We start from the raw sequence: 19,522 nt of genomic DNA, 5'->3' as shown, positions 1-19,522 counted from the left end.
ATCTTACCGCACCATTGTTTCTTCATACTTGGCAGATGAAGCATTACGTCATAAGGTTGTAAAGGAAAGCTATAATAGTATTATTAGTATTATAATACATTTTAGGTAAACTGCAGTGTCTCCACATCAGTGTTTAGGGGGAAAATACTAGTACTCTTTTGCAGCCTTTCAATCCATATACTGTAGCTGAGCGTTGAACCAATAATTAGGCATTCAGCCTAATTATAAAATTATGTCCAAAATTTAATTTAAAGTTCTAACAATAAATTGTTGTATTTAATGTCACTATCTAGAATCTTCTGGAACGCGATTTTTGTATCATATTCTAATATACAGTATACATTTATCAACATGTAGTAATAAATAGTTTGGGGAATGAAGACAGCAATGCTAAACAGGAATGTGTATATCATTTCTGGATTGCACTCCAGGCAGTGATGCAATATTGTCTTCTGGTTATAATGTGGAACATCTGGAACGATGACCAGATATTATAAATTACGAGGCTATACCGAGAAGCGATTATTTAGCACTTGGAGACTGCCCTCGACTCAGCGGTTATCGACTATAACCCACAAGCTGCTCTTTTTCTTGATATAAAGGTAGCTATGTTTCTGTCAACCAGTACTAATTCTCTAACAACTTTTGAGTGGAGGCGTGTGGTCTACATGATCAGGATCAAGGGCTTGTAAACTGTAAAATGCTTCTTATGATTATATCGTTTATAAACAATCTTATCCTCTTATTTGCATAACAGATTACTGATGTGACAATCTTTAACGGTTTAAGATGAAGAAGAAATACAATTAATTAGAATATGTATTATAGCTATACATACTGTAAGTGAGGCTCAATTTGACTACTTAATCCCACATCTTGAAATGGGAAATCTGTAGTACTATTCAGTCTGACTTTGCTTTCTTTATCCACAGGTTGTGTGAAGACAAGGACATGTCTCTGGTGTTGATTCTTTTATTTGTGAGCCAAACTTTAGCAGCATCTCGCCTCTCGGTACGTATTTTCTTCTTAAGTACTGTACAATATTCGTATTATAACTTAGAGTGGATGCGCTATCTGGTATGTACAGTATATGGTTTTACTGCAGGCTATTAACTGTAGGTTTTGCTGCCTATTGTCAAATTATTTCTCAAGTACTGTACCTTTACAAAAATCACAGCCTAAGCAATAGAGTAGAAACACAGCAGGAAGTGCTATGAATTAAAGATTAGGTATGTGTTTGTGGGATTTCTGTTGATTTTGTGTATAAATTGGGTGGCATGGCAGCCTGCCTAATAACTCTTGGTTCATGAGTTTAATTTAGGAGTGCTGTGTCTCCAGTGTGGAGTTTTTAAGTTCTTCTGTTGTTTGTTTGGGTTTTTGTCTGGTGCTTTAGTTTATTCCCAACTTCAAACAACATGCTAGGTTATTTGGTGCCTCTAAATTATACCTGCATGTGTGTGTGCCCTGTGATGTTGTCTTGTCCAGGCTGTAGTCTTACCTTGCGCTGTGTCCTACTGGCGTGGGCTCTGGATTGCTGCCATCCTAACTGGAAAAAAGTCTTTCTGATGAGTTTATTTTTGGCTTACTGGTGGATACAGTATTTCCCCCTACCTTCTCCTTCAGGAGAACGAGCTGTGCTTGTCAGAGCTCTCTCAGCTTAATGACACCATCAAAAACCTGCAGAACAAGCTGTTCATCGGTGAGTGGCAGCTGTTGAACCTGCGACAGTACAAGTACTTTTTTGTGGACAACCATTGGCCCAGACACAACAAGAGCCTCCAGGGGCCAACCCTACTGCCCACCACAGGAGGAAATCTTATTGTGTATGACCAGGGTAAGAGGCTGTTGCTTGTTTTCCTGAAACAAATACATTTTCTTTCAATTGCTCTTCAAACCCAGTCCCTCTGGACTTTCGGGGCCAGTGCCCTGCAGGAAGTAACACATATACACTCCAACATACAGTACAGTACATGCATTGATTTTCCAGTGGATTTATCATCACAGCATAATCCTCTTCTGATTTTTAGCAAAACATGTCAGAAAGAATGCAGGTGTGAAAACCCTAATGCCTAATCTTAAACATTTTTTTGAAAATTGAGATTGGAAGTTGTCTTTGTAGTTCATCCCAACTCCAGGCCTCAGGACTCTCATGGTCCATGTTTTTGTTCCACCCAACCCCTGATATTAAATTTAGGAATGGAGAATGCTTTACTTTGCTTTGGAAAAATCCATAATCCTCATCCTTGAGTGTTATTGCGTTACCAGGAAGAAGATTGGGAAGCACTGCTCTAAATGGATGTCAGATCCATTTTTTTTCCTGAGAGGGTAGCTGGGGATTATTAAACCAAAATTAACAGCTCATGATCTGAGAATAAGAGTTTAGATGGGTTGATTAATCCCCTCACTAGGAAAGGAAGAATGTGTCTTTTATGGCGAAATTTTCATTTTCTTCTTTCACAAGCCTGCCATAAAATCAATTAGCACTTGGTTGCAGACAACTCCTGCACAGTGACAGGTGGAAACAGGTGCACACTGAAGGCAAAATAAGGAAAAAAGGACAAAATACTTGGAAAAGAAAAAAAACAATGTAGCTGTAGATTTACACTCTCTCATTTGATGCGGTGGCATAGGAAGTTTGGCTGTTATAATGGCTTTTTTAGTCAATCTGGCTTACTAACATCAGTGCAAAAAAGACAGCACTGCATCCTGGGATGAGCTCCAAACAGTTTTCCCTGTGGACGTGTTTTTTTCTCACTTCTAGTGAAAAGCATATTACCATGGCTGCCACTCAGTCCTGGAGCGAGAAATTTCACCCATGTGCAAATCTTCCTTCCACAAAGAGATAATTTATTAAGGATCACTAGGTACTCACTGCAGTATGTCTGTGTTTTTGTGCTTCTAGTCTTAGGATTTGTTCAGCTGGCATGCTGAAGTGTGCATGTTATGCTCCTGTACAGACTGCTCAATGCTGTATGACAGACAAAAAGTGCCTAGTGGGTTCTACCGGATCAAGCCCAAACTGGTGGCAGAGCCTTTCCTTGTGTACTGTGACATGACAGATGGGGCCGGGTGGACAGTGTTCCAGCAGAGACGGAGTGGAAGAGTGGATTTCAACCGGTATAGTATGATTTCTCCTTATTGCTAATGTATTCCCTTACAATAGTGACCGCTGATACAAAACTTTGTCTATTTATGACCTTTTGGAGTTAAAGCATACAGTACCTGTTTATTCAAACAAAGCAGAAGGTGAAGAAAATCATGATTTAGAAACTTGTCAGTCAGCCATCTCAGAGTCCCACTAGTGAGGTCAGCCACTAGGCAACAAAATAGAATAGCCAACATCTAAGAATGATGAAATAATAATTCTGCATTTCTCCCTTCTGCACATAAGGAAAATGTGATGAAGTCTCTGTGTTTGTCATTGCGTGGATGCACTACAGAAAGCAGATTGTTTTACTTTAAATGTTAAGTTCTTCATTATGGTAATATGTTAACTGGTTAATATTAACATCAGGAAAAAACCACAGTACATTCATACATTTTTTTTCTACACTGTGTTTTGGAAAGATGTTTGGAATATGTTAGAGTCTAAATGTGTTTTCTTCTTCTCCAGAGAATGGAGTGATTACAAAGAAGGATTTGGGCATTTTAAAAGAAGTAATGATGAATACTGGCTGGGGAATGAACATATTTACTCTCTTCTCTTGGGTGGTAAAAAAATCTAAATTCTTTTTCTTTATTATTAAGAAAGCAATGCACTCTTCTGTAATTAAAGGTTTGTGAGCCTTCAAGTTAAACTGAAAGTCACATTTCACATTTCACTTTTTTTTAAAAAATAACAATACAGTGCAAAGCAGAGCACACTCTAATGAACATAAACTACAATGTTATATCTTCTCTTCCAGGTGACAATCTAGTGAAGATAGAACTGATGGACTGGAAAGGAGAGAAGAAGCATGCATACTATGAAAACTTTCAAATAGCAGATGAAAAGGTGATCATTCAGAAACTCTGTCTGTCACGATTCAATTCAGGCATCTGCTCTAGACACAATGAAAGCTAATGTGTGAGTTGGCATGTACAGTTTTAATAGGTATATGAATAACAAGAAGCAAGGATGACTCTGCATTTTAATGAGCTTTTCAGCAGAGTTCATAACCTTGAAGTTTACACTGCTCGAGTTCTAAAAGCCTCATGTTGGCACAAGTGGAAACTCAGCCCTCAAAAATTAGTTATACCACAGAATCTTTCCTACAAAATATACTATGATAACTGTTTTGGCCTTATGGCTTCTCAGACACTGGCCTGCCTTTGGTGAAACAAGGGCAACATGTACTGTAAAAAAACCAGGCTGTGAAGGACTCATCAACATACATTGTCAAATGAGTAGTACAAAACAAAATCAAGCTGTTTTACTCCAGTCAAGAACAGGTTTATGGAGTTCATTCAGTTTCCTGGTTAAAAGAAAACAAATGATTTAAATCAGATTGTGCATAATCCACAGAGTATTTCTACTTAAGAAAGTTCTTTACGTGTTTAACTTACTAATGCACATTTAGTATTTTATTTCTCAAGAGTTTACCATCTAAACTCTGCAGTTGAACAAGGTGACTCCCCCATAACATATCTTAATCTATTTCTAAAAATATACATGTGAAAAAATTATATATTTTTGCAAAATATAACTGAATAAAAAACATTTTCCTCTATTATTTCATAATGACTGCCATAGTGTTACGGAAAAGATTCTAAAAAAATTAAACCATAGTGACGCCTAGTGGGTAGCTTTAGAAATGCCACACAAATCATTCACAAACAGAAGTGAGCAGCTTTTTCAAATGGTCTAATGAAATGTGTAATCCATATCTTGAAAACAAAACCAATTAGTAAACAATTCTTTCTCTTAAACAATCTAATGACCGATGCCATAGCAATCCTTTCTTAGGGTCTGTTTAGACACTATGCACTCTTTCAAGCATTATTACACAGATCTTTTGTTTTCATGTCCTGCACTTATCTGCTACCAGTATCTCGATTTAGTCACAAATCACTTTATAATACAGTGCACGTTGTTAGAAAAAAGGCATTTTTCTTCCTTAAAAATTACAGTAGTATAAACTTGGATCATAGAAATCATGTTTTGGACCTTCCAAATTTCCAAATAACTTGTCCAGATCACAGTGATTTGTAAGCATCCCTTATACTTGATAGTTACCTCTTTCAAAACACAACCTGAGAAAATGTAGTTTTTGTATGGAGGCTAGGTCCCAACTACATTCCTATATTTTCCCGACAACAAGGTCCAAATACCACATAACCTTTCACAAGAGGCACTTCTGTATTCTTGTCACTTTTTACAGGTTAGCATTGAGAAACACTATCAACCAATGACTGCATTAGAGGTGAAATTTCTTTATTTGGAGCATTTTTAGATTTGACGCCTATGGTAATGATAGGCTATAAATTAGGCAGTGCTCCCCAAAATCCATGCTCTGCTCACAAATTTTCAGCTTCTGCTCTTAAAGGTGGGAAGAAGGTGTACTTGACTGTCGTTGTGTTTTAGAATAACTACCAGCTGAGGTTTGGGCTGTACAGTGGGAGTGCTGGCGATGCGCTGTCCGGGGGAGGTGGTGTGGAGCAACAGTGGTCAGCCTCACACAATGCCATGCTGTTCAGCACCAAGGACAGAGATAATGACCGCTTCCTGCAGGGCAGCTGTGCCAAGGAAAACAAGGGAGGATGGTGGTACAACAGGTATCCTAGACACAGGCCACACTGTTCAACTACCACATATTCCAGCCTCACCTTCCCTGACCTGCACGGTGCCTTTGAAAATGTTTCCTGGGATGACTGCTAATAACAGATTCTTAACACTTAAGTCTGAAGAACAGCTGCATGAGATTTTTTTGGGGGTAAATCAGTCAGTACTTCCTGGGAAGAAAATAAACAGCCACCTGGCCAACGTTTATACCGCAATTTATTTTGTGGAGAAAATTAAAAGCCAGTTTTTCACTTAATGGTGTCGTGTAAATAAGTACAGTAAATTGCCCCCATAATAAAGATTTGCTGCCTCCTAAATCGATCACAAAGATCAGGTTATCTCATGAAATGTTACTGGGATCACAAAAACATACTCTACAGTTACTATTTTTTCCCCCTTAGCTAATGATTGTTTAACACTGTGCTGCAGTTGTTATCTTGACAAGAGCAGTTGGCTTGTCAAGCTCCAATAGAAAACTGTGCCTTATGCACAGTTGCTTAAGTCTATGGTATGTTCCTCTCTGAAAAAAATACAATGATCAAGACATTTCATGTCACATGAAGTGTGCCATTATATGAATAGAAAATAACACAAAATAATCCTTTACTAGGTGATTTCATTTCACAGGATGCCTGCTAGTACAACAGGTGAGACAAAAGGAACCTACTGAAAAGGAAAACATTATGATTTATCATAAAATATAGTGTATCTTGGGTACTTTTGGAGTGATGTGCAGGTTGAAGAGGACCGGCTTGTGCCCCCACACAAGTCCCACTACTGTCTCAAAGCAGGGAGAATAGATTCAAACACTGTAGTTTCACAAAATATGTGGATTTTAAAACATAAAAGAAAGCTTGTGTTCCATATCTCTCCCCTATGTCAACTGAATTAGGGCTGATTTCAGTCCCTCCCAGAGTTCAAGGAGGCCTCTGTGCTTTGTTTGTCCTGCAGGTGCCATGCAGCCAACCTGAATGGAAAGTACTACAGGGGAGGCGAGTACAGAGGAAAGTACGACAATGGGGTGGTGTGGATGACATGGAGCGGCCTCTGGTACTCCCTCCGGCATACTACCATGAAGGTCAGGCCACTGGTCTTTATGGACAGCTGGGGGAGCGGTGAGGGAGGGCTGGTATAGGTTAGCAATAAGAGTCCCCTTTCATCCAGGACTCCAGGCCTCTCTAGGCCCTGCCATTCTCTTCCCTGCCGGTGGAGACCAGAGTTCTAGAGCAATACAGAGATCCTCTGATTGGTTGAATTCAGGGAATGATTTAATTCCAACAGTCATTTCTGTGCGCTGCTGATTTTTTTCTTTCTCAGCGGGAACTGTGACAAGTAGGAGAATACCAATGTTATGCTTTTTTCCATAGTTAAACACTTAAAATTAAATGTACCCACATTATTCTGTACCTTAACTATATCAGGTTAACTAAATAAACCTGTCTTTTTGTCATAATTAAGCTACCAATACTTAATTTCATTCTATTCCTTCCCTTCTTGTTTGTCTTTCACCTTTGGACGGTTTACAAAACTGGGACTAGATAGCAGTTTATACAAAAATAACAAATATGAAATGAGCGGAACAGAACTTGAATAGGCTATCTATGAAAAAGACCTAAACATTTTTATTGATTCAGCAGTGAACATATTCAGGCAGCGTAAGGAGACAACATAAAGCCTTACATTTTGCAAAACATAAGTTGTTAAGATTTGGTAATTAAATCTGTTATCTGTTATTGGTAATTAACTCAGTTGCAGTATAAAGCCATGTCTGATGTCAAATACATGGACGGAGATGATGATCTAAATAAGAACCTTAGGTCTGACAAGAAAACATTAACTTAATGAAATGGTATTTAAAACAATTTTTAAAAATTATTTCATTCCTTTAAGAAGGTTCAAGATAACATACATTCTTTGGCCCTGGAAAGATACTGTCAGCATAGATACTAGAATCTCAGTGGCAGACAGACACTTTCATTGTCCACTTTCACAAATATGTTCATAAATTAACAGAAAATATACATATGTAAATAACTGATGACCTAGACCTCCAGTCAATAGAGAGTAGTGATAATTAACTGTATTGGCCATTGAACTGGCTTTGCAACTTGTGTTCACCGCTTGCCGTATTCACACTGGGATGTTCCTAATACTCTAGGTTGACCACAAGTGGCTTCATTACTTTTTCAGTCAGTGCTCTGACAAAACATGAACTACATTTCAGCGACCCTGAGAGTATGATGTGCAGGTAATCATCACAGCATCTCAGCACTCAAAATCTCTGTTCTCATCCTCTTCCCCAAAGAACCCCGACAGATCCATCATGCGTTGTTCAGACTCGGTGAGGCCGTAGGGGGAGCTGGGGTAGAGTCCGTACTCAGAGTCGAGTGGAAGACTCTTGCATTTGTCCCTCCTGTACTGAGAGGGGCTGAGGCTGGTGTTCCTCTGGTGGCTGTAGGTGGCCGATGAATTGGCTTGCTTCAGCTTCCTGGCCATCATGTTTCTCTGAATTGGCGAAGGACCTCTTCTGGCCCTACTTTGCACTGTTTTGTCCAGTCCAGTACTCCAGGTCCCCAGTCTGCGATCACCGAGGAGGTCTGGCCTGTTTGCTGACAACCTCTCATTCCAAAATCGGTGCCTCTCCTCCTCCCCATCCCCCATCCTAGATTTGGGGCGTCTGTCCTCCTTTTCTTGATGCTGGTCGAAACCTCTCAACCTGGAGCCAGAGAATGCCAGCTGCCTTGTAGTACAGGAAGACAGGCTCCTTTCTCGGAATGGTCGGGGGTGTTTGGTTTCATGGAAACTGGCTGTTCTCTTGAAATGTGGATTCCTCATGTAGCCTCTTTCCACCATCTCCACCCATTCTTCAGTACGCTGATGCACACTGGGCTGAGAGGAGAGAGGAAGCTCACTGAGCTGTGAGAGCACAAAGTCCACTTTGGGACTCGGCCTCTCTGGAGAAACAGAGCTCTTGGGTTCTAAGAAAGGTGCCTTGATGCGGAAACGGCTTAATGCTGCTTCCTCCTGGCTTTCTGGCTGCTCTGGCATAATTACAGAGGTGGCATCCAGGACAGTGTCATTCTGGGGATTCTGGGACACATGGTAGACCTTGGTGGCCTCCTTCAAGCCTTTCTTCTTCATCTCCTTAAGCTGCTGCTGGGCAAGCCGGTAGCCAAAGATAGGAGGGATGATCTTCTGCACGTTGGGTGACAGACTCTCCCCAGAAGTGGGGTTGCTCAGTTCAGCTGAGAGAGGGTGGCTGTGCCTGCGGCCTACGGTCAGCTTGTCGAAAACTTCCTCAGCCTGCTCTGGCAGGGCCTCCAGGCTCTCAGAGAAACTGTGCCGTTGCTGGCTCTGGCAGTAGATGTTGACCTCGTCCGAGTTCTTCCTGAATCCCGGGGAGTGCAAGGAGCTGCGGCGGCGGACGGAGTTGCACTTTGGAGTCCGGCAGAGCTTCCTCCACAGCGTGATGAGGACAGTGGCCACAATCACTACAAGACAGATGGAGATGCCTGCCACAGCTACCATGTTGCCCATCTTTTTGCTCTCAGGGTGAACAGGAGCGAGGGAAGGTGAAACTGCAACCACTGCAAGAAATTGAAAAACAAATTAGGTTCTCTAAAAAAAATGTCTCATGAGGAAGTGTCCTTGTCACGCCCTCTGCAGCCAGAGGGCGCTCCTTCTCTGTCCTGTCCCTAGTTTCCGGTCTGCTGTCCTTCCTGTCCCTCTCTTCCTTGGGCTATATATTTCCGGGTCTTGCACTCTGTCCAGGCTTAGCATTGAGGTTCGGATGTCCTGAGACCCGCCTAGCACCAGGGCGCCCCACGTCCGCTCCCTGAGGGCATAGGTTTCTATACGGCATTCCTGAACTCTTTGCATTAATGAGCCCGGGCCTTTTTCCCGTCTCGCCGCTACGCATATGGGTCTTTTTCCGCTCTCCTGCTCCCCACGGTTAGTCCCTTTGGACGTCCGTGACAGTCCTGTGATTTCTCCTCAATCCAGCATGCACACCAGACTGTGAGCCCTCTCATGTTACCCAGCCTCCCCTTTTTCCCCTGTGAGTCCATGTGAATGGAAAGGTTTGAACCAACTTTCAACATTCAATTCTCTGTGAGAAGGTAATTGTGAAGCAACCTAAAAGAGCAATGGCTACATTCCCTTTGAGGGAATTAAGGATATAACATCCATCCGTTTTTTAATTGCTTTATCCAATACAGTGGAGGCAGAGTCAAACCCAGCAAACAATGGGCAACAATTAATCCACCACTATGTCTTTGGACTGAAGGAGGAAACCAGAGCACCCAGAGGAAACCCATGTGACTACAGGGAGAACTTACAAACTCCATGCAGATAGCACCCCAGGAATTGAACCCAGGGCCCCAGCATTGCAAGGCTGTGATGCTAAATGCTGGGCCACTATACTGGCCAAGGTTATAACAATAAAAAAAAATGTTTGCCTTCCTGTGAATGTAGTGGTTACTGTACCTCTTGAGTAACATCTGTACCCCAGCAAATGCAAATAGATGAACTAAAAGCCTAAGGATACAGTGGTAATGGGTCATGAAAGTACTTGGAGGCAAAACGCGGGAGAACTGCACTGCACCAGTCTGTAGAAATGGTTGAGTGTGGAGGGCAAAATTATTGCCTCAGTGAAGGCCCCATCACAAAAGATCCAAAATGTAAACTGCTCAGCAGTTTAAGAAGATGCTCCGTTTATAAGAATATTGGAGCCCGCTACATGTTGCATGAGTGCTCTGGATAGCAAACACTGCAGGCTGGGGAAAGCTCATTATAGTCAGGTAGCACCATTCCTGGGCCAGGAGATTTACAGTTCATATGCATAATCTTCTGCTTGTCTTGAAAGGTTTCATATGGTATGGAATTCCTTTCTTGCCAAGTGCCTAGAGATCTATTAGCCTGATACCGAGTGATGTAAATTGCGGTGGTTGCTGGAGGGCCTGGGTGTGACCCAGCCCAGTGTTTACCTGTGCAGTCCTCCAGGGAGCAGGGGGAGAGCTCTTTCTGCAGGCCGGTGCAGTGGGCCATCCCAGTAGAAGGCACCAGGCACTCCCGGTACCGCTGCCTCACCCCTTCACCACAGTTCACACTGCAGGGGCTCCAGGTTTGCCACCGGCCCCATGACTCTACAGGATGAGGTGAGGGAAAGTGAGTGCATTACAGCATTATAGCTCCGCCCGCTAAAAGCAAATCTAGTACTTATACTGGACCTTTGGAAATCCTGCTGCTTGAAGAATAATTCTAGCTTGGTGAGTCAACCCATCTGAAAATATCTGTGGAACCTCAGAGGTTTGAACCTTTACACATGTACAGTAGAGGTGACCAAGTAGTGCATTAATCTATCAGCCAGGATTACTGTTAAGATATCCCAAAAGTATGTCACCTGACATAATCTTAGCAGAAATAATAACACATAATATCTTGGCATTCTTGTTACGTATGGTACAGTACCTCACATCATATCACTTTCATTAACCACTTATCTTATTCAGGGTCACAGTGGTCTGGAGCATATCCTGGGAAGCACTGGGCACAGGGCGTGATACACCATGAATGGGACAAACATGCACACACTGACCCCAGTGTTAATTTTGCAGAAGCCAATTAAACTACCAGCATGTGTTTGGACTGTGGGAGGAAACCAGAGGACCCCGAGGAAGTGAACAATGGGAGAATATGTAAACTCCGCACAGACAGCACAAAACCAAATGAATCCAGGGCTCCAGAGCTGTGAGGCAGCCATGCTAACCACTGTGCCAGTGTGTTGCCCAATTATGGCACCTACAGTATGATTCACTGCATAATCTACTGTAAAAGCAAAAATGTACATGGCTAGTGGCAGTAACAGGAGGAAGAGAGGGGAGGCTGCAGGCATTATAGTAAGGAGATTGAGTCCTTTGAGATTTTGTGAGCTCCCCTACCACTGAGAGTATATACTAAAATCTCAGGCTTCAGATGAACTCATCTACACCCTTGCTCTCCTCAATCCCCAAACTAGCCCCAGGTTTTTTCAAAAGTTTTAAACTGCCAAGTACATATTGCCTTTCCTTTATGCACATCGCAGGGTGTGGAGCTTGAATTAATCTCAGCAGACACAATCTCTAGCAAGACTAAGCAAGCCATTAAATGAAGGAAGAGGTTGAGTCTGTCCTTCTTCTGTTTTTACACGAAAGGTTATTCTAGGAAAACCAACGCTATGGCTCCTCTGGCTACGTTAGAGTGTCTCCTCTTGCCCATCTTTTGTGACTCGGGCATGTCATTGCCGAAGCTCTTCGAGGTCTACTTTTTGCACGGGCACCAATCGGTAACTCATGAAATGGCGTGGCAAGGTGGAGTCTAGAATGAAGACTACAGCGCTGGTAGGTGAAGACAATGTTGGCAGGCGAGAAGGAGTGAGGTTTCAAATGGAGAGGGAGGGGGCAAATATCAGATATCTCTGAAACTGAAAAGAAAAAAAAAGACATTAAAAAACAAAAGAAATGCTAACCTGTGTTCCTCTGTACGACGATGCAGCTCTGGGCATGGCTAGGCAAGCGGCTAAAGTTTAAAATGAACTTAAAGCAGTACTTGTTTTTGCCCGGTTCAAACAGGGAGCAGTTGAATTCAGTTTCATTCTCTCCATGGGAAAGCCATTTAGACGCCACAGGAGGGCTGTCCTCTCCTGAGCCCGTGACTCCTTCCCGGTACAGGACCACCTTTCCTTGGGCGAAGGCACAGGGTGGGGGCAATAAGCGCACTGTCACTGTTCGCTCGCAGCCCAGCTTGTACACATTGTCAATGAGCAGCTTGTATGTAAATATCTGAGAGAGGTACAGCGGCCCTGAGGACTTTATGTCCCAGTCTGCATGGCGGGATTTCAGGGCCACCTTGATGAAATCCCGTTCGGTAAAAGGGAAGACACAGCCCAAATCCACCCACTGTGATTTCACAACAGCCACGTCCCTCCTGACCTGTGCCTTCACTTTATCAATGCTTACCTTCCCTATCGTGTTGTGCTCAAAGTAGCTGACCTCCAAGTAAACAGGGGACAAGTTCAAACGGCAGGGCTCAAAGTTGGTGGAAATCCCGATCTGAAAAGAGCTCGAGCTCCTGTTGCTCGTTCTCTGCACGCCGATGTGGAAAGGGGGCCACTGGACGTGCAGTACCTCACTCCACCACTGGGTATCATTGAGGCACCCTTTCTGCCCACCCAGCTGCAGCCAGAACCGGAATCTGCCTGCGTAGGGGAAGCAGGTGCAGTTAAACTCCACTGTGCCTTCTGACTGGTTTCCAGGTACAGGTCTGCTGGCCACTGTGGTATTGGCCTCTGTATCCACCAAGGAAATGGTCATGCTGCCATCGGTCACATTCCTGTCACAGTGGAAATCCACAAACACTGTCCCGTTGCTTAAAGCCACATATACTGCGGAGGGCCAGTAACGGATTTGGGCCAGAGCTGAAATGAAGTCAAAAGGAGTGGTGAGCATTTAGTTACAGTGTGTCCGTTTCAATTAACAAAAACAACCGCAACAAACTCGACATTTGCTAGTAAGGCAGGACACCTCAATATCAACTACCGTATGCGGTGAAAACTGAACGTTAGCGCTCAAGGATAGTTTTTTATTTTCTCTGATCCACCCGTAAAGTGGATGCCAAAAAGCGACATTTTTATTCAGTATGTTTAGTAATGGGCCAGCATGTTGGCGCAATGGTTAGCATTGCTGCCTCACAGCGCAAGTTAATCGCAGGGCATACACAGATATAGACACGCGCACACTCACACCAGGACCAATTTTCCAGCCATCAATCTATCACATCACAATCTTTTATCACAACATCTCAGGGTAATCGACACATGAATACAGTAGTTAATTCAAAGTCCTGCAGTAGCTAATCCAACATAATTACAGGTCAAATATACTGTACACTCATTCTCAGGGGTTCCATATCATTAACAACCTTTGTTCCTCTCTGCATATCCACAAAATGAAAAGAATATTGTTCAAAGTACTACAAAATACAGAGCTTTCAGGATGACCTGGTAAACATTAAAGTAAAATGACTATTTCTATAAAAGACTGACATAGGTTTGTTTTTCTGCATAAGAAAAAGAGAGTACAAAAATCTAAATTGTCGTTTAGTTTGAGCTTTTACGGAGACTTTAGTGAAGGCTACAAATAAAAAAAGGTTTATGTCTTCTAAGAGTAAATTTCCTTCTCTCTGATTTGCTGGGCTGTATAATGTTTCGCCAAAAGAAAATGTTTTCATAAAAATTAAGAGGCATCTACTGTATGGAGAGCTTTTGGAAGCCTCTGAGATGAGGCTTTCACACTCATATGTTGCCTAAACTTGTCCTTTCAAAAAGAGTAACAAAAATATGGGCTATGCCAAATATTTGAAAAACACATTTGAATAAGTATCATATACTATTGCCATGTCCCTTCCCTTGGGCAATCTCAATGGGATTACAGTAAAGGGCAGAATCTTTCATGTCACAGCAATCACTTTGATGATTACAGTATTTGGCATTTTTAATCGAGTGGAGCTGCTATTGTATCTCCAAAGGTTTTTCAAAAACAATCCAGGAGGAAAAAAAAAATTCTAACCATTCTTCCACTCCTATTATTCCAGTGTGATTTCCTGTGTAACTCAGGGCCTGTTCTTCGTATTTAAAGGTTTTGCATTTTAACTACATTTGCCAGTTAAAGCGCAAAGATGATGTTTTAAATTATTTCCTAATTCAACATTTTCTAACTATTTTGTAGAAATATTGAGTGCTCCCAATCTCTTGTCTTATAAAAATAAAAGAATATGTTAAAATGAGAGGTATGAGGAAAGACTTTAGATTTCCAGCTTCTCTGTTTTTGTATAGTCTTATACACTTATAACCTCAATTTACATCGATGATACCATTACGCAGATGTGTCATTTTCAGCAGGTACATTTCAGGGTAGAACAAGAACATAACGACACAGAAAGCAGTTTCTTGTCTTCCTCTCAGGAAATGCCCTCATTTACCCAGAGAAGGCCCCAGCTGTTTCCCTGCTCTGAGTCACAGCTTGGCTGAGGCACCTCACCAACCACCAGAAATATACAACTTTACAATGGTTTGGGAACAGGGCAGCTTAAAGCCTATTCTGGCTGCAGTAACTCACCGTAACCGCAGAACAGCAGCAGGAATACAGGAGCGGAAGCTGGCAGGGCCTGAGGCATTCCGACTGATAAGTCCTGGCACCCCTGCACACCTCATGACCCTCTTCACAGCACCTGTTCAAGGTGCCCAATCAGTAGTCACTCTGAAACCACCAACACAACAGTTTAGAAGTCGCCATGGCTACTCCATTTACCCACTGAGTGCTTTCTCCTCCACAAGATACCTTCAACAACGTCTTTCTATAATTACACTTCCAAAAAGGCAGGTGCAAAGTTTGTGAAAGGAGGCTGTCTCCTTGTTTTAATGTCAAACACCCTCTCACTTTATGCTACTTGCCAGGGAATTTCCGTCTAGATTTCTGTATAGGAAAAGAAAAAAAGACATTTTAACTTGTTTTCCTTATGAGCTGTGAATCAGCTATTAACAATGACTGGTTTGCTGGCTGCTGTATGACTGATTTAAAACTTAAAAAGCTGTTAGGTTTTGCTAGACAAAATATTGCTGTTGCTAGGAGAAATTGCTGAAATAATTATGTCCATGCATCCATTCATGTTTAAACCACTTTATCCAACATGGTGTCAAAGAGGAGCCGGAGCCAATCCTGGTAAGCAATAGGCGCAAGGCAGGATACACCCTGGACAGGACGCTAGTACACTGCAGGACACACTCACATCAGGACCAACTTTCCCAGAAGCCATCTAACCTACCAGTTTCTTCTCACGGTTCAATAACATACCGTTAGGTAAACTGCTGCTGGGAAAAATTGGCCCTGATGTGAACGTGTGCATGTCTGTGTCTGTGTGTGCCCTCAAATAGACTGGCGCCCTGTCCATGGTGTATCCTGCCATATAGTCTCCAGCTCCCCCACAACCCTCTACAGAATAAAGCAGTTTGAAAATGGATAGATGGACCTATCAACACTGCACATCCCTTTTTTCATGTAACAAAAATAACTATATTAAATGAATATTCGATAAGTTGCATTTCAATTCAAATCAAATCCATTCAGTTTATTTGTATAGCGCTTTTCACAATGGACATGGTCACAAAGCAGCTTTACAGATTTCTGGGCCTGAAGCCCCAATGAGCAAGCCTAAGGCGACAGTGGCAAGGAAAAATCTCCCTTAGACTAAAGTAGGAAGAAGCCTACTTTAGGAAGAATAGAAAGAATAGGAAGTAGGAAGAATTAATGAGTAGCAGAGATGTACTTAATTAGAAGTACAGTTCCTTGTAAAATAACTGGTAAGAAGCAAAAAAAAGCATACAGCTTTTGAATAATTATTCCAATTGAGTTATATAGAGCTGGGATAACATGAAATGAGAAAACAGTATGGTACTACTTTAACTGAGGTTGGTGTCAGTTGTGTGGTCTTTTAGGGATGCTTTTGGGATAGGATGTTGACTCATAGGCAAACGAAACCATTCACAGGAAACTCAAAGAGGTTGTGACGGGATTATACAAGACAATGGGTCTATCTTTAAGAAAATGAGAAACTCAGTTATTCTTTGTCCATTCCCAAGGCACAGTCACATAACACAATGGATTTTAACCATTTTTGTCTGACGTTTTTAAGTCCTTTGTGAAAAACAAACATTAAACTGGCAAAAATAACTTGGAATGTTTTTATATATCGGACAGACTCCACCTTATTTTCTAGTGAAAAGATCATCATGCACTCCCTTTTTTCTTTTAGTTTTTAAAGTTTCCAAATGAACTACTCCTCATATTTAACCCCAAGCGATGTGCCCACAATTCTCAGTCAGCTGTAGAGCCATCTGTAAAATCATTATTCACAAGTCTGCTAAAGGAGTTTGGAAACGGATACATTCAGCATAATTATATATGTAATGTTTATTAAATAAAATAACTTTTAAGCAATATTTCTCATTTAAAAAAATAAGAGCAGGACCAGACAAATTGAAGTTAAAAAATTAGAAATCATAAGAATGAACCATTATGATGGGGAAAGCATTTAATCACACTGTGACAGTTTGTGCACGTGCAAAATGTAATTTATACTGTTTTCCCTAGAACAGCTGCAAATCAAATCAAACGTAAGTGCTGTTTAAGGGTGTTACAGTCTCCACCCAGCCTCATAAGACATGTTTGTTTTGGTTGCAGACCTGTGAACAAACGATTAGTATCTGAACACTGACAGTAATTTGAGAATCTTAACTGAAAAAGAGCTGTGAAGATCAGTGGCACACACCCAAAAGTGGCACTCCCAAAGCATGTACATACGTAACTGGTACGCCCGAGTGCATCTGTGGCAGAGGCATAAGAACAATATTCGTCTGAAATGACTATTACTGAGAGTACATTTTATGTGGATGTTTCAATGAACTTGCCGATTTACTAAGTAGAGGAAAACAAAAATTGTCCCGAATTGCATACTAATCTAGACTACCGTCTAGTTTAACTAGTTTTCTCTCATAAATTAATAAGAACCTTTATTTTACATATATTGTACCTTAAAAGCAATCATTTCAATATCAAACAATTGGATCAACTGCTGGGTGAGAGGCCAAGGTGGTGATCCATTATACTTCGCAGGAGAAAAGGAATGAGTGCAATCAATCGGAAAATTCATTCTCATGCTCTACATTTCAGATGTAGTATAAATTATTTGAATCCCCTAAGGAACTGTATTTGTCAAAGATTCTTCTATAACTCTACTTTAATTCAAACTAAATACAACGTTTTATTTTTTTAAATATCCACGTACTGTACTGTACAGTACGTGTCTGGAAGAAAACCCGTTTATCCCGCTGCCGTAGGTTGCAGCGACATGCCTACACTGCACAGACGACACGATCAGTTTTGGTCTCTAGGATTACACCTTGCTCCTGACAGAAAAAAAAAAACTCTTAGTCTTACGGAGTCGAGTCCCAGGAAATAGATGCTGTTCTCCAGATCCGTCGAGACGATAGGTAATTGTACAGTAGTACTGCAATGATATCCGTATAGCGGTGTGAGGTGCAGCTGGGGCTAATAGATGATTAGTGCTTATATAGTTCCAAAATTAACCAGTGTCCTTTCCAAACACTGGAGCCTATTAACCTAAGTCTAGTCTCCTTATAGCTCCCCTCGAAGTCGGTAAACAACCACCAAATGTAAATGCAAAGTTACAGTATCATCTTAATGAACCCTATATGTTATTAACAGAACAGGCAACACATTACTGACTAGTCCGTATACTTATGAAAATAATTTCAAATGAAACGCCTTAGTCACTCTGTTTTGTTTTAAAAAAAAATATTCAGCTTCGTGCTGTACTACAGATGGAAAATACTACTGGCTCCAAAGAAAACTATTCAACTCAACATTTAAGTTTTAAACGCAGGCGATATTTTGTCCTTGAGCGTAACAGAACCGGGATAATCTTACATGGGCAGTGTGAAATTAAAAATACTAAACATACCTGGCTTGACAGCACAACTCTAGATTCAAAATGGAAAACATAAATTAATCACCCTCTGAACTCCTATAACAGTAGCCTTACTGCCATACAGTACTGCCTGAATATTACATTAATGTACTTACAGTTACCGCAAACCGGAGAGAAGATAGCTCTTCACAGTAATGTTTGTATTATTTTTTTTTTAATGTGAAAAGCCATTACATTTTCCACACGTTTCCAGCAGGCTGACCGATTCGTGAATTTAATAAACGACATAACTTGAAGCAGGACAAGTCTAGTTCTCTCCGCGGGTGTGTTTAGTGAGCGTCTGAGTACCATGTAACAACACCCAGGGATGACACTTGATTTCTGTGCTCCCTCTACTGGCATCGAGAATCATTTACTCCTCGAAGGAGACTGCTGCGTTGGAGGTCCCGTATTTCTTAATGTTGATTGAATCAACTCGGTCAGTCTACTCGCAGTGTAATCATATATTCTGATAATACGGGATAACCTGAATAGGCTAAACGTACAGGACATCTTTCAATTTTAAACCGTCAGTTTGATTTTAAAGCTAGGACGACCTGTTTTTCCCTGCTTTTTTATGAATCCAGTAGTTGCTGTAAGCATTTGTTCGTCCCGACGTTGGAGTACCGGAGTATTACGGCAATATTTTCACATAAGTATGTTTCTACATAAATTAAGGCGAAAGATTAAAACCAAATGGAATTCAAGGTGTTTTTAAAACCACTGCTTAACTTCTACTAAATGATGCTCAATATAAAGAAATGTCCCTTTGCATTTTTATATCCGATATAGAATATCCGAAAAACACGACGGAGGTCAGTTACAGCAACAATGACATCATCCACAATTATCATTTCCACATGTTTGATCTGCTACAAAGACAGATTAAAAATTATTTTTTTGTACGAACACTGCAATGTTTCTTTCTTGAATCATTAAACCTCATCTACTAATACAGGATGGGAAAGAGTACTTCTATGTACATTGGCACAGAATATGAAATACAGATTAATCATTTTGTCCAGGTTGTTTAATCTGCCACAGTCCAAGAGGCCTCCTTCATAATTTGCTTGATTGTTCAGAATTTGAATAGAAATCTAATGCAATATGGATGGTAAATAGGTTTAAACAAACAACAACTGGAAAGATGTATCAATATGAATGTCAAAAGTTAAAGTTACC

The 19,522-nt window shown here is 41.2% G+C and overlaps 2 protein-coding genes across 6 annotated transcripts; one reads left to right on the top strand and one right to left on the bottom strand.

The window, feature by feature from the left end:
• The first annotated feature begins 519 nt into the window (after positions 1-519).
• fgl1b (fibrinogen like 1B) lies at positions 520-6,896 on the top strand. Its single transcript, XM_006628230.3, has 8 exons — positions 520-602; positions 933-1,011; positions 1,624-1,834; positions 2,958-3,117; positions 3,614-3,711; positions 3,906-3,994; positions 5,564-5,754; positions 6,713-6,896. The coding sequence occupies exons 2-8, from the start codon at positions 952-954 to the stop codon at positions 6,894-6,896; spliced, it is 993 nt and encodes a 330-aa protein (XP_006628293.2). The 5' UTR covers positions 520-602; positions 933-951.
• On the bottom strand, positions 5,397-19,494 carry LOC102692674 (thrombospondin type-1 domain-containing protein 1). Of its 5 annotated transcripts, XM_015341955.2 has the most exons (6): positions 18,457-19,494; positions 14,914-15,054; positions 12,757-13,214; positions 12,267-12,474; positions 10,747-10,905; positions 5,397-9,348 (listed from the first exon to the last, which is right to left on the bottom strand). In XM_015341955.2, exons 2-6 carry the CDS (start codon positions 14,969-14,971, stop codon positions 8,027-8,029), a joined length of 2,205 nt encoding a protein of 734 aa, XP_015197441.2. In that variant the 5' UTR covers positions 14,972-15,054; positions 18,457-19,494; the 3' UTR covers positions 5,397-8,026. The 5 variants fall into 5 exon arrangements, with proteins under 5 accessions (XP_015197441.2, XP_069046280.1, XP_015197436.2 ...); XM_069190179.1 differs by having other exon boundaries at positions 12,267-13,214; positions 14,914-17,860; XM_015341950.2 differs by having other exon boundaries at positions 12,267-13,214.
• Positions 19,495-19,522: the final 28 nt, after the last annotated feature.

The sequence above is a fragment of the Lepisosteus oculatus genome, chromosome 5 (genome assembly GCF_040954835.1).
Source record: "Lepisosteus oculatus isolate fLepOcu1 chromosome 5, fLepOcu1.hap2, whole genome shotgun sequence".
In the NCBI taxonomy this organism is placed as follows: domain Eukaryota; kingdom Metazoa; phylum Chordata; class Actinopteri; order Semionotiformes; family Lepisosteidae; genus Lepisosteus; species Lepisosteus oculatus.
The sequence above is the reverse complement of the archived record's forward strand: the minus strand, read 5'-3'. Positions and strand labels throughout refer to the sequence as shown.

What these genes read in the sequence shown, in the direction of transcription:
- fgl1b (XM_006628230.3), top strand. Translation starts at nt 952, where the DNA reads ATGTCTCTGGTGTTGATTCTTTTATTTGTGAGCCAAACTTTAGCAGCA. An exon ending in TCTTATTGTGTATGACCAGG is followed by an intron (nt 1,835 to 2,957) that starts GTAAGAGGCTGT and finishes GCTCCTGTACAG; the next exon opens with ACTGCTCAATGCTGTATGAC. An exon ending in GGAGGATGGTGGTACAACAG is followed by an intron (nt 5,755 to 6,712) that starts GTATCCTAGACA and finishes TTTGTCCTGCAG; the next exon opens with GTGCCATGCAGCCAACCTGA.
- LOC102692674 (XM_069190179.1), bottom strand. Translation starts at nt 14,971, where the DNA reads ATGCCTCAGGCCCTGCCAGCTTCCGCTCCTGTATTCCTGCTGCTGTTC. An exon ending in CGTCGTACAGAGGAACACAG is followed by an intron (nt 10,906 to 12,266) that starts GTTAGCATTTCT and finishes CTCATCCTGTAG; the next exon opens with AGTCATGGGGCCGGTGGCAA. An exon ending in CTCCCTGGAGGACTGCACAG is followed by an intron (nt 9,349 to 10,746) that starts GTAAACACTGGG and finishes AATTTCTTGCAG; the next exon opens with TGGTTGCAGTTTCACCTTCC.